This window comes from Misgurnus anguillicaudatus, chromosome 1, assembly GCF_027580225.2.
Source record: "Misgurnus anguillicaudatus chromosome 1, ASM2758022v2, whole genome shotgun sequence".
NCBI lineage: Eukaryota > Metazoa > Chordata > Actinopteri > Cypriniformes > Cobitidae > Misgurnus > Misgurnus anguillicaudatus.
The window spans coordinates 26,705,461-26,718,030 of record NC_073337.2 but is presented as its reverse complement, the minus strand read 5'-3'; the positions used below and the strand labels follow the sequence as shown (position 1 = coordinate 26,718,030).

At 42.2% G+C, this 12,570-nt stretch overlaps 1 protein-coding gene across 4 annotated transcripts in view; it reads left to right on the top strand.

Moving 5' to 3' along the window:
- The first annotated feature begins 206 nt into the window (after positions 1-206).
- The window catches only part of lmo3 (LIM domain only 3), a 56,390-nt gene continuing 44,026 nt past the window's right edge, over positions 207-12,570 (top strand). The window contains exons 1-2 of one of the 4 annotated variants that reach the window (XM_055191159.2): positions 207-688; positions 6,312-6,525. In XM_055191159.2, coding sequence (XP_055047134.1) covers positions 6,320-6,525 — 206 coding nt within the window. In that variant the 5' untranslated portion in view covers positions 207-688; positions 6,312-6,319. Of the gene's footprint in view, positions 689-2,643; positions 3,116-3,574; positions 3,989-6,311; positions 6,526-12,570 lie in introns of those variants that run through there. The other 3 variants (XM_055191161.2, XM_055191160.2, XM_055191158.2) reach the window with 3 other exon arrangements.

The following is a 12,570-nucleotide window of genomic DNA, read 5'->3' as shown; positions in this document are numbered from 1 at the left end:
CTAGACTGAGCTCTGTCAATTGGAGTGAGTGCACAACTAAGTCTGGCTTCACTACAAAGGTTAGCAGATCTGACTGTCAATACTGTCAGAGGAATGGAGTCTTAGGGATGGGAGGGAGCAAAGGAGGTGGAGACACGGAGGTTAGGTGGTGGGGGAGGCAGGAGGGTTTGCTTTGAGAGAAAGAGATACTTTGATATTTCGGAATGTTAGAAGGGTGAATGTGGAGAACTGGAGGTTGGGGATCTAATTACCGGGCCATAATTGGGGGCTAGGGAATAGGTTGCCGTCCTCTCAACTCGCTGCAGATCAATTATGTTAAGAGAACATCTGTAAGTAGAACTTAATGAGGTCCATTAGAGCAACATGCGCTGCCTTCCCTAACGGTGCTTGTCAGCTTCTTGGATGAGTTGGAGTGCGCTGCTAACTAGGGACCTGGTGAAGGTGCTTAAATAGGCGAGGAGACGTGCGGGCCGGCTCAGGTCTGTTTTGCTTTGCTGCCAGGGAGGGAACGAGACTGTGAGAGAAGAAACAGCCGTTGTGGGGAGAAGGAGGGGAATCTTTTAAAGCGCGAGCGGGGAAGGAGTTGCGCTGAGACGGGCTGTGCGTTTGTACCCAGACGCCTGGAACTTGAAAAGGAAAGGGAACGGCTGTGTTTCAGCGACTCGTCTTACGTGGCAACTTTTCCTCGGTACAGTATCTTTCAATCAGATTTTCAAGAAAAAAATGAAGCTTTTCAAGAGCAAACAGGGAATGGTGTTTTTCTTCAAATTAAGGTTAAGATCTCTGGATAATTGTCAACTACTTGTTTTTAAATATTTAAAGGAAACAGGCTTAGACTGGCTTGTGTGTCTATTGTATCCTGGGTGAGCATTACTCTCCCTGTACATTAGAAGCGGAGGTTTAAAACTGGGATTAAGTTGAAGCTTCCGTGAAATGAATGGTCGCTGGAGATGCTAAAAGGAGGCTTAAACCAGAGGATAAGAGTGCCAAGGAAATATCTTTTTAGTCCAATCCTCTCCGAAAAGATTTTCCCAGTGAAGCCCGGTAATTAAACTCCGCTTTCATTTCGACCGCAATGAAACGGCGTTTACTCGCGCGCAATGCGTCCGTCGGATGAAGTGGGGTGGTCGTCTGCCGGATATCTCTCTGGTTGCTGACGTTGTAATGCACCTCTGTATGTGTGTGTGTGCGCGTGAGAGAGAGAGGAAAGAGAGAGAGAGAGGCAAAATAATAATAAGCAGCGATGTCATTCCAACGATGTCCGTGCGCAGCGGCATTCAACGCGCTTCCAGCTGGACCATTTTGCGCATAGCGCATCACGTAACTCTCCAGCTCATCACCCCCAATAATTCAGATATCTTCGGTGAATAATTGACGTGATAATGCTGGAGATGAGGTGGTGGCAGGAGCGTAGAGAAGAAGAAGGGGTTATAGCGTCCCCTACTCTCTCTCTCCCTTTTACGCAGCTTAAAGCGTCTCCACCGCAAATTGCATGATTACCAAGATAGCCCACTTTGAAATAATTCAATCCATGACAAAACCTAATTACTGGCAGGTAATACCCTGTCAGCTTTAATGCATCTCATCACTCATAATGGAGGCGAGGAGCGTTTTATGACCCATCTCATTACCCGCTGTATTTTAGGCAGAGAGTGATTGGCGTGAGGACGCAATCTTACCACTAAGTTACCCAGTCTCCCTATATTCTCAACTGAGTCAATTCCGAACACCAAATGACTACTTTGGGCCATGACAGAAAATAAAGTGTGTCTGTGTTTCTGTGTGTTTGGGAAAGGGAGGGTGGATGGCACCTAAGGCATATGATTCATCCTCAGCAACATAAGCATCAAACAGCGCTAATTAGAGCGAACAGGTGTAACCAATGGGCAAGAGCTGCAGAAGAACACAGGGTAAAAGATGTGCACTATATCTGAAATAATAAAAATAAGCACAGTGTACAAATAAGTTCAGTGCACTGTTTGTCCAGAATTGCATGCATTTGACGTTGCAGGTGCACATGAAGCATGCACTTTAATGATTAATAAAGAGAAAATGCTTTATTGTGTGGCCTGGGGTAGCCTACTTTGACTTGATTTAGGCCTATGTGTAAATAACTTAAACATTAAAACATTTCAGACAAGGTGAATGTTGCAATGGCAGATATAAGACTGATATGCAAGATGAGACCAATGGTTTTGCGACCTGCATTCTTTTATTCCTTTAACTGTGTTGTTATTTATTTTTATTATTGTCTATTTGTTAATGAAATCTCTATTACTGTAAATTATTGGTGTGATCCCACAGTAATGATCTTTGTTCATCTTAAATTATTGAGCTGCCCTCTAAACAACTTATTTACCTTTTATTATGGCATTTGATTGATGCGCTATGTTGATTTTTTACCTGGCGACTTCAAAAATTAAAAACTGATCTGCAACTTTACTTATTAAACACTTCGTATATTTCAAAATGTATTCTAATAAAATGCCTGGATTATGAACACATGCATGTGTATGCTGTACATGAACCGTGGTTAAATAATTAATTAATTACATTCTCTGAATCAATCGTTTGCGCATGTGTTGAATGTGTTATTCTATATCACCACGAAAATGTTGCCTAGTGCTTAAACAAAGAGAGAGAGAAAGAGAGAGAGAGAGAGTCAAAAACGTGTAGTAGAGCTCAGTGAGGTGAGCATTAAGTTTGTCTTGAGGTGCGCGCGCCCGGGTGCTCGCGCTCTGTTACTTCGGCTGACGGTAATAACTGAATGACCTTTTCCTCCTCGTGTAATGTCTCACTGGTGAGGGATTGGGTTTGAAGATAATAAAGCTAGGCTTCACTATTCCTCGTTCCTCACTCACTGATGGGCAGGTTGTACTGAGCCCTCTCACAATACCCAATATATGACGGCTCGCGCGAGAACACCTGTAGCTTTTGGTGCGAACAACTACTCGTAGATGATCCATGTGGACCTCATTATTTTCAACCTGAAGATCACTCTTATCCGCGGTGCAGTGTCAGATTCGTGAACTTTTGCTCCGTGGAAATATTGAGTTGGAGTCTGCACGACAGTGCGCTATCCTAAGTTAACCTTCTGCATAACTTGGTCGGGAAGGTGAGTTGCGCTTTCGTTGTTTTGTTTATTCCCAAAAAATAGTGGGCATGCTGATCATTTGGTCTATTTCTAAAAACAATGCTCTTGACTAATCACTAATTGCTTACTACAAAACAATGTTTCTGCTTTAGCAGTGGTTAATGCAAAAAATCGTAAATTGATAACACGTATGTGTATACAAAGGCTGATTTGGATTGCTGCATTATATAAGATAAAGTGATCATGCAATGCTAAATTCAGAGCTCATTTTTAGTTTAATGCACTTTTTGACACAGCTTAAGGGACTGCCAAATTTGGATTGCATTTGTGCTTTGATTTTAAAACCCACAAAATGTTACGATTATAGCAAAATGCTTGTAAAAAAAACACCTGCATTTCAGTACTATATGCAGTTTATGTCCCATGCATATAAAACTTCGTGCCGTTTAATGTAAGAGCACCGAAACGCCTCGAATAGGCGGAACAGCGCAAGGCACGATAGGATTATAAGATTACAGCGCGCACGCGGGGGTAAAGCATATGCCTTTGTCATCCGCTGTCATTTGTTCGCCGCCACTCGCCTCTCGACGGCTGCTGCTCGATGCAATTTCATAGTCGAGCACTGTTGTGACAAACGGAGTCTTCAACAGCGCGTTGCGCGCACCGCGTCTCTCTCTTCCTCCCTCTTGTGCTTTGTTATTCGGTGTTTTCCTCGGTTTCACTCCGTTCTGAAGCGAGCTGGATTGTTACTCGTAACAAAAGCGAGCCACCGTCGCGCGCGTACAAGCTGCTCACTTCACGCGCATCTTCGGCTCGCGCTTCGGTCTTGTTGCATGGTGCTGCTGCTGGGAGCCGGAGCGGGTCAACCAATGCAGAAAAGGGAGAAAAGTTTCGGTAAGAGCCACGATTTTGCGTCTCAATATCTGTGCGATTCGTGTGTGAGTTTGTGCCTGAGTACTATCTGAAGTGTTTCAAATGCGCACAGTGGCAGTTTAAAATTGAAATGTGTCAGCTGCGTTCATCTGAAGCGAGGGTTTAACGTACGTTTTCTCAGTTCTCCTGTTTGTTAAATTACGCGATCTGAGTGGATAATTGTAAATAGCGTTATTTTGGTGTCGCTCCTAACGCGTTAATGGTCAAATGCGTTAACGGCTCTATTTCGTCATTTTGCAAGCCGCCTCGAAAATTAGCCGCTCTGTAGCGAATCTTATTGGCCTTTGGCGCGCGCTACGCTGCCATGGCAACAGTAATTAAACTGATAAGAGGGTGAAATGTCAGCATCTCCGGCTCGCGCAGCTGTGATGCGCGTGAAAGGAGAAATCAAATTGGTACTTCGCGCCCCGTGTTTGCTCACCAGAAATTTCCCGACAAACAGTGCATCCCATTACTATGTGAACGTGTATTGTTAAAGTAGCTTAAAAAGTCCTAGTGGAACATACATACTGATAAAATGTACAGCTTGAGTATCTGCCAAATACATACATGCAGGTGAACGGGACATAATGAAAGATTTGAGTGACAAGAGTAAAAAGAATCCCAGGCCTCGGTTGTAGTTTTCTTTCCATGTGGAAAATGAATCTTTTGTTCATCAAAAAAGGCTAAATTCTTGCACAAACTCTACTACAATGTGTCCAAAGAGCATATGGGAATACAGACTTGTAGCGAGTTTGTTCCATTGCTCTCGGTTCACGTGGGACCCGATTGCGGGCCGAGGGGAGTCGAAACTCTAACTTCTCTGGATTTGGTAATGAGAGGCGGTGACGTTACTGCATTAACCATGCGAGATAGGGAAGGTGCGGATGAGTGGGACAGAACAACGACTCATAGCCGAGGCAATCAGCCGTGCTCTCCTCTTACAATCCAAACCGGCCAATTAAAAGCTCAACAGCTTCATCGCAATGGGACGAAGTAGGGCTCATTACCGCAAACAGTACCTGTCTGATGTGCCTCCTCGTGGTTTCGCCCCCAATCAAACCTCTCTTCTGAATTCGCTCGACAGAGGGGTCGGAGAAATCCGCGGTGGGCTAAGGAAGAATATTTATTGTAATCGTTATTATCCCTCACCTCTTTTTCATTGCATGTTCCTACGTCCTAATGAGCGTGGTCCTGAAGCAGAAAGAAGTTATTCCACAGTCTAAGCCTACGGTACTGCATCAGATATTTGCTCTAGGCTATAATTATGACCCTAGAGGGATAGGCTACCTGCTGTTCCTTTCCCTGCATTGTAATGCTCAGTTGAATTGAAACAATTTCACACCTGTCCTCAGTCTTGCTAATTGGTGCTCTGTCTTGTTTATTTTCTGTGAGAGCCAACTGCCACGCTTTTGGCGAATCATTTCTGAAAGTAATTATCGTCAAGGCCGCATGTTGGAAAGGGAAGAAGGAAATACTTGCATTATCACATAGGAAGAGCGGACGCCTTATGCATCTTCGATTGCAATAGTTTTAGCCAGTGTTATAAAACCAAAGTTCACAGATTGACTTTCTAATCTTATATTATAAATGTATTTCAGCCTGGACAGCACGTGCATGGCGGCGGCGAGCGCATTATAACTTTCCTGAGGGAGGTCTTCAATTCAGACAGAGACACTCAATTTACCACAGCTGAGAAAATTCTCAGCGACCCTCTCACTCAAAGCTCGCAATTTTTCAGCGCTCGCTCGCTCTCTCACCCCTCCAAGAGCAGCGTATACATTAGGTGGAAGCTATGGCTCTGACAGCTTCGCCTGCACAAGGTGAGAAATGGGGACTGTCGCAGTGGCAGGACAATGGGGCGGAATCGGGCGTACTTTTAATGTAGGACAAAAACTTTTGGGGACGGGACAAAGGAGAGGCTCGAGAGCCGGTGTGGGGGAGAGGGGTAGAGCTTGCGCTGCTCTGTATGGAAGGAGAATACTAATTACGGGCCTTCAGCATGAGCCCACATTGTCCCCTTTTTTACTCAACAAAGCCCTTTCACTCCCTGTATAGGGCTATACAATGCCTGCTCCGGGGGCAAGCTTTCCCTCGCCCCTCTTCTAAAGAGGGGGAAGAGAGGGAATTAAAAAAGCAGGGGTTAGCTATGTTAGTTTGATATACTGTATCGATATCAATATTTGTCAGTTTCTACACAAGTGAGCTCTACGTCAACTGGCCACTATTATATAATTAAAGAGCGTAACACTTGATCTATTGTTTCGCCACAAAACCTGTTCTCACCTTCCTGTACTCTTCACAGGTATACAAATGCTCTCTGTCCAGCCGGACACCAAGCCGAAGGGCTGTGCCGGCTGCAACCGGAAAATCAAGGATCGCTACCTGCTCAAGGCCCTGGACAAATACTGGCACGAAGACTGCCTCAAGTGCGCATGCTGCGACTGTAGACTCGGCGAGGTGGGATCCACTCTCTACACCAAAGCCAATCTCATCCTCTGTCGGAGGGACTACCTACGGTATAAACATTACTTACTATTTGCACTGTAATGCAATAATTTATCCTGTAATCACGTACAGTCAAAAGTCGGAGTCCACATTGATCTGCGATTCGAAATTTAGGAATGTTTCTTAAAGGGATAGTTTACCAAAAAATGAAAGTTCTGCCCTTGGGTTGTTACAAACCTGTCAACGGTTGAGAATTTAGTGATAATTTGTGCAAAGTGACATTTGGACACCACTGTACGTTGTTACATTTTGTGCGTCACAACATAAGTACATTTTACTCGGCGCACTTTTACATTTGAACCTGAAAAAAAGCTGAATCTGTACTACATTCACAAGAGACCTCTAAGGGCCTTGCTTCAAATACCATGTCCAAACACAGCAAGTGGCACATAAAGCCATATTGCTTTTAACACTGGCTTTAATGGCTGCCCTTAACGCCCAGAGTTCTCCCATGCTGTTAGATATCCTTTGCTCTTCATAATAGAAAAGGAGCTCAAAGGAGATCTTTATGAGCCTATAAACTGCTGCCATTTCTGCGAGGTTTCAATGAATTCGCTTGTTGGATCCAATCAGCACACTGAGCCTTGATAGAAGGGCATTGTTTAGCAGGAGACCACCCTAGTTTCGGTTCAATCAGCTTACCTTTGTCCACTGATGGAAGGGTTGCCTTAGAAACCCAACCTCCCAATTTCACGTTACTCTGTATCTGTGTCACTTTGTGAGCAAACAGGCATCGCCGTTTTGAGGCCAATAGTACAGTATGTGCAGTATGTTTCATGTGGAAAATACAAACAATTTATGACCAGTGGCGGCTCGTGACTTCTTTTCCGAGGCGTTAATGCAAAAAATCTTCAGATGTGTGGATCGTCATGTCAAAATACGTCAAAAAAAGGTTTATGATAACAGTGATGCTCATGTTTGCTATATATTTGTTTAATCTCAGATGTAAACATAGTTTAGTGTTAAGTAAGTGTATTGCGAGATGTAAGCGTGTCTTTTATCATAAACCCTTTCGACGCATAATGCAGCAGGCACATATTTTGACACGCGGTGCACATAGGTTCCCATGACGCACCGAACACAAATTTTGACATGCCGAGGAGACACCGGCCAGCACTGTTTATGACTGTATGTACTGCACGATATTGACGTAAAAACGATATGTGGTCATTTACTAAAGCACATTTGACGGTATGCGATACAATAATGCTTTAGGTTTGCAAAATCAAACACATTTTTTAATAACATCCGTTTTTAACCAACATTTTTGAAAAAAAGAAATATTCTCTCTCATTTTGTCCCGCCAGTCTCTCTGCTACGGAGCCCCTAAGGGGACATGGACAAATTTTTTTAAAAAGTTTAGTTTCGCGCACGCACGCACGTGAAACTATCACGTTTAGTTTACGCGATAGTTTCATGTGCGCACGCGATAGTTTCACGTGCGCTTGCGAAAGTTTCACGTGAGCACATGAAACTAAACTTTAGATTTAGAAAAATTCTGAAACTATTGCGTTTAGTTTACGCGATAGTTTCACGTGCCCACATGAAAGTCTCACGTGCGCACGCGAAAGTTTTACGTGAGCACGCAAAAGTTTTACGAGAGCACGCGAAAGTTTTACGTGAGTACATGAAACTAAACTTTATATTTTTTTACTCCAATGTCACCTTAGGGGCTCGGTAGTCTGCTATCTGCATAGACCCAAAACTTTGACTAAACGTAAATATTGAAGTATTAAAATAATTTTGTTATTGCGAACCGTTATGGCTGTTTATCGGCAAGAATCTTGCAATGTGATACGTATCACGATACATAAGTTGCGATGCAATGTGTTGTGATACTGGAAGCGATGCGATATATTGGGATATTTGATATTTCTTGTTTTAGAAACATAATAGGATATAATTTTAGGAAAGCTGTCATTGAGAGCACAACACCATATGCAAACCTTAACAAAAAAAAATGTGGCACGTCTCCAATGAAAGTACTTTCTGTCACTGTTTACGTTAAGAGATTAGAATAATGCTTTCTAGTGTTTGGGATGTAAACTTCAAACGAAACATTTGCCATGAATCTTGTGTGATTTTTATAAATATATATATATATATATTTTTTTTTTCTCCCTATTCAGTATTGCGGAATATCGCAGTACTCACATGCCTCGGTATTCCCTTGCACCGCCTACAAACCGTTGCAGTATGCACATTTGCGATATTACAATAATTTCTTGTGCTGCCCTTGTACTTAATAACAAAAGGCCGGTAATCTCCTGTAACCTTATGAGTAAAGCATGCACAGTCATCGCTGTATCTCTGAGCCTATTAGTTAAACAGCTTCACATGTCGAGTAAAAATGAAAGTATGCGTGAGTGCGACTCTCATGCATGACCAAAGTCTACAAAGCAGAACTTTCATTCCCTGCGAGCGCATCTGACTTCACTCAGTAGTAGTAGTTATACGCACCCATGCTAGAAAACGTATCTGCTTTTGCACAAATATGAAATGATATAAACGCCGAACGGGACGCTCCGGGGAGTCACGCCATCGTGAGCGCGCTAGAAGCTGCAGTAGCTTTGAAATGGCACAGTTCATTTAATTTTGGCATGGGCCATGAGAGAGTCTCCATTAGGCGCGCTACACAAGCAGACTTTGGGGAAACGCGACTCTAAAGCATTGCCAGAGGGCCAGAGGCAGACTGAGATTACCATCTCGCAGTAAGCCTCATTGACTGTGTTTTGCAAAACTGCATCTTCATTCACGACAACACGGAGTTTGTGCCTGAAACAATAGCAGAGGTGAGATAGATGGCACCAGATATGTCATTAGGAGACAGCATTTTGCTCAGCATCAGCAACAGTTTGTGCAAGGTGTAACACCGACCCCAGATCAAGTTTAGTCTTGTGCATTTTTTTTAAAGTTCAAGACACTTGGTCACATTAGGGGCAAATATGGCACAGCACCAGTTCCTCTGAACGTAACAAAAGAAAAGCAGTCTTCACATTGACAAACCAATCAATCGGCACTCCCACTTCCAACACTTGATCCGATCGTTTCCTTATTTATTTTCTTAAGTTAGTGCACCGAGATGAGAGATAGACTTAATCCTCTCCTCTTTGTCCTGTGTTGGGCTTTCTTATTCCTAGTAAATTACGTCTGGATTTATTATACAAGACTCCCCCCACCCCCACATCCACACAAAATCAATCCCGTCCTGTTTAGCAGTGTGGCATATTATTAAGGCTGACATAACCAGGGTTAATAGAAATCTTCAGGGGTCTACAACCATGAGCGATGTGATCCCACCAGCTGAGAAATAATAATCCCTGTCACAACACACACAAAAACAAATTAAATAAAAGAAAAAAAGAGAGATTTATTCCTTCCCAGACCTGTCTCCCGTAGTACAACAAATATGATGTTTTTTTTCTAGTGTTTTGGTTGTCAGAGAACATCATTCGATTCATATTCGAGGTAATTATTGACGGAGAGCGTTATCGTGGCCGGCTCGATGCTCGTATTACGCTTAAAATACGGCTAAATGGTACCGCCTGTCATATCAACAAATGATTCCTTTGATATTGTGCGGACATCTCCATTGATGATAAAGGTAATAACTCCCGTGGCAGTGTTTATGCTGACGCGGTTACATTTCATAGCGGGGGACGATAAAGTTAAAAGGTCCGGCGACAGAGGAGACCGAGAAACGGCAAAAACGAACCCTGTCACAGCTCGCCGAAAGTAGCCTAGGATGCAAGCACAGAGAGAGGAAATCTGTTAGGCATCGGCTAATGGAAAACTGTAAATTCTCAGGCATCCATTTTAAAGACAGCACGGGGTGACCACTTATTTATTTATCTATCTATTCATTCGTTTTTTTAATCCAACTTCAATTTTCCTCTACAGTGGTTTTACTAAGATTGTAAATGCAAGCAAACTCGGCGCACAGTCAACATGACTGGATTTATTACCGTTATGGAAAGCTGGCTATCGGTGAAAGATAACCAACATGTAAAGCACGGTTTTGGTTTGTAATAACTTGTATTTTTCACTTTGTATATTTCACAAGCGCTTTAGAAACTTTTTTCCGTGAAAAATGAATAAATTTCATTTTTTATATTTGCATGCGTTATCTTGAGATTGTTGTGCGCCATATGTTTATCTGTCTGCAGTAGGTCCACAAAACGCAGGTAATCTTTAAAGTCGGGAATTGCATTAAATTGTGTACGGAATGCGTTTATGAGAATATTTATGATATGTAAAATTAAAAAGATATTTTTGAAAGATGGAAAGCGAATTGTACAATAATGATAAAAAAATAGTTTGAAGTGGCTTACTAAGTGTGCAACCAGTGAACGTCCCCTCCATGAAAAGTGAAGTTAAAGTCCCATCGTCCTTGAAAACATGCAAAAGCATCACATTTGGGTCTGCGCCGATGCGTAGTCCAAAGAGTCACCACCTAAGACGACAGAGACAAATGGTTAGGAAAACTGCAGTATGGAGACCTCTACACAAACTGTGTCCAATCAGCTCTTTTATTTTAATCTGTGTTACAGGTGCTGTGCAGGTGCGCAACACTCGTTTCTTTTTTGTCTTCTCAGGGATTCTGTTTACACCATCTTTGTTGTAATCACAAAGAGGTCGAAAATGTAAAACTTTAGTTTACACCTTCGGCAATAGTTCTCACATATAAACACATTTACTGTGACAGTGAATTAACCGTGCTGTCTGGTAAAGGTTAGCCTGGTCTCCCCGTTGGGACAAGCGCAGTGCAGCGCGTTGTAGTTTGTCATATTTGTTCCTCGCAGTGTTTTTGAAGCGGGCTGAAAGATCGAGGCCATCTCTTGTTCTAATGACCAACGCAGGTGTTTGCAGTTCAGTCTGAAGGGCATGAGCGGCCATAATATCGCACGGCACATCTCTATTGTGATCTCGCACTTTCAAATCCCATACTTGACCACATTAAAAGCAAAGTTTAAATGCACCAAAGATGCATTCAGAGTCAGGTGGATACCAAGCAAGCAATAGCCGTCATTTCGCTGTCTTTAGGTTAACTAGACCCTTTACTGTACACTGATCCCAACTTGCAACAAGTATTATATTACATCATGCAAGCAAAGTGAACAGTGATTACAAGGTTTTTGGTTTTATTTACTGTATTTACTTTAGTCCCTTTTATAGATGTCTATTACATTTTCACTGACAGCTCAAATTTTGTTTTGTTTTAGCTAGACATCTGGGCTGTGTTTGGACGGCTATTAGACATCTTTTAAACATAAAATTGCTTGCTGGGTAGTAAACACATTTGATCATGTAATCTAGAAATCCGTTTCTCATATACAGGTGCCTGTAGGTTTGTGCATGTATTCATACCTGTTTATTTTACATATTGCCTATTTTTAATGTACTGTTTGCATAAATACAAAATACAATGCATACTATGGGCCCTATTTTAACGATCTAAGCGCATTGTCTAAAGCGCACAGCGCAACGTGTAAATGGGCGTGTCCGAATCCACTTTTGCTAATTTAACGACGTGAAAAATTGTTTGTGCGCCGAGCGCATGGTCGAAAAGGGTTGGTCCTATTGTAATGGGAGTATTTTGGGCGTAACGTTCAATAAACCAATGAGAGTCTCAGCTCTCATCCCCTTTAAAACCAAGTTGCGCTGGCGTCATGTCTAATCCCTATTTAGATGACGGACTTTGTAAACTGAAAAACTAAGCGGAGGAAGAAGATCCCCAGTTTAAGATTAATGTTAAAAAAATTGTGTTGTTTTTCACATGTATTGAAATTGTTAATTTTTTTATTAAAACCTTTAAAACCCGTTTTCTTTTAGTCATGGAAGTAAAAAAAGCAGGCTTTTAATTGCTTTAAATGTATGGCTATCCAATATCATCAAAAAATAATTTACAAGTATGTAAGATAAGGTTTGTACTCTAAAAATACTTTAGTTGTAACAAACAGCAGATAAAGAATTTACAAACGACTCTCTTCACGTTTCAGCACTATGGACAGCGGTTTTTTAGCTAAGAGTTTTTTTTAAGCATTACTTAAAAATGT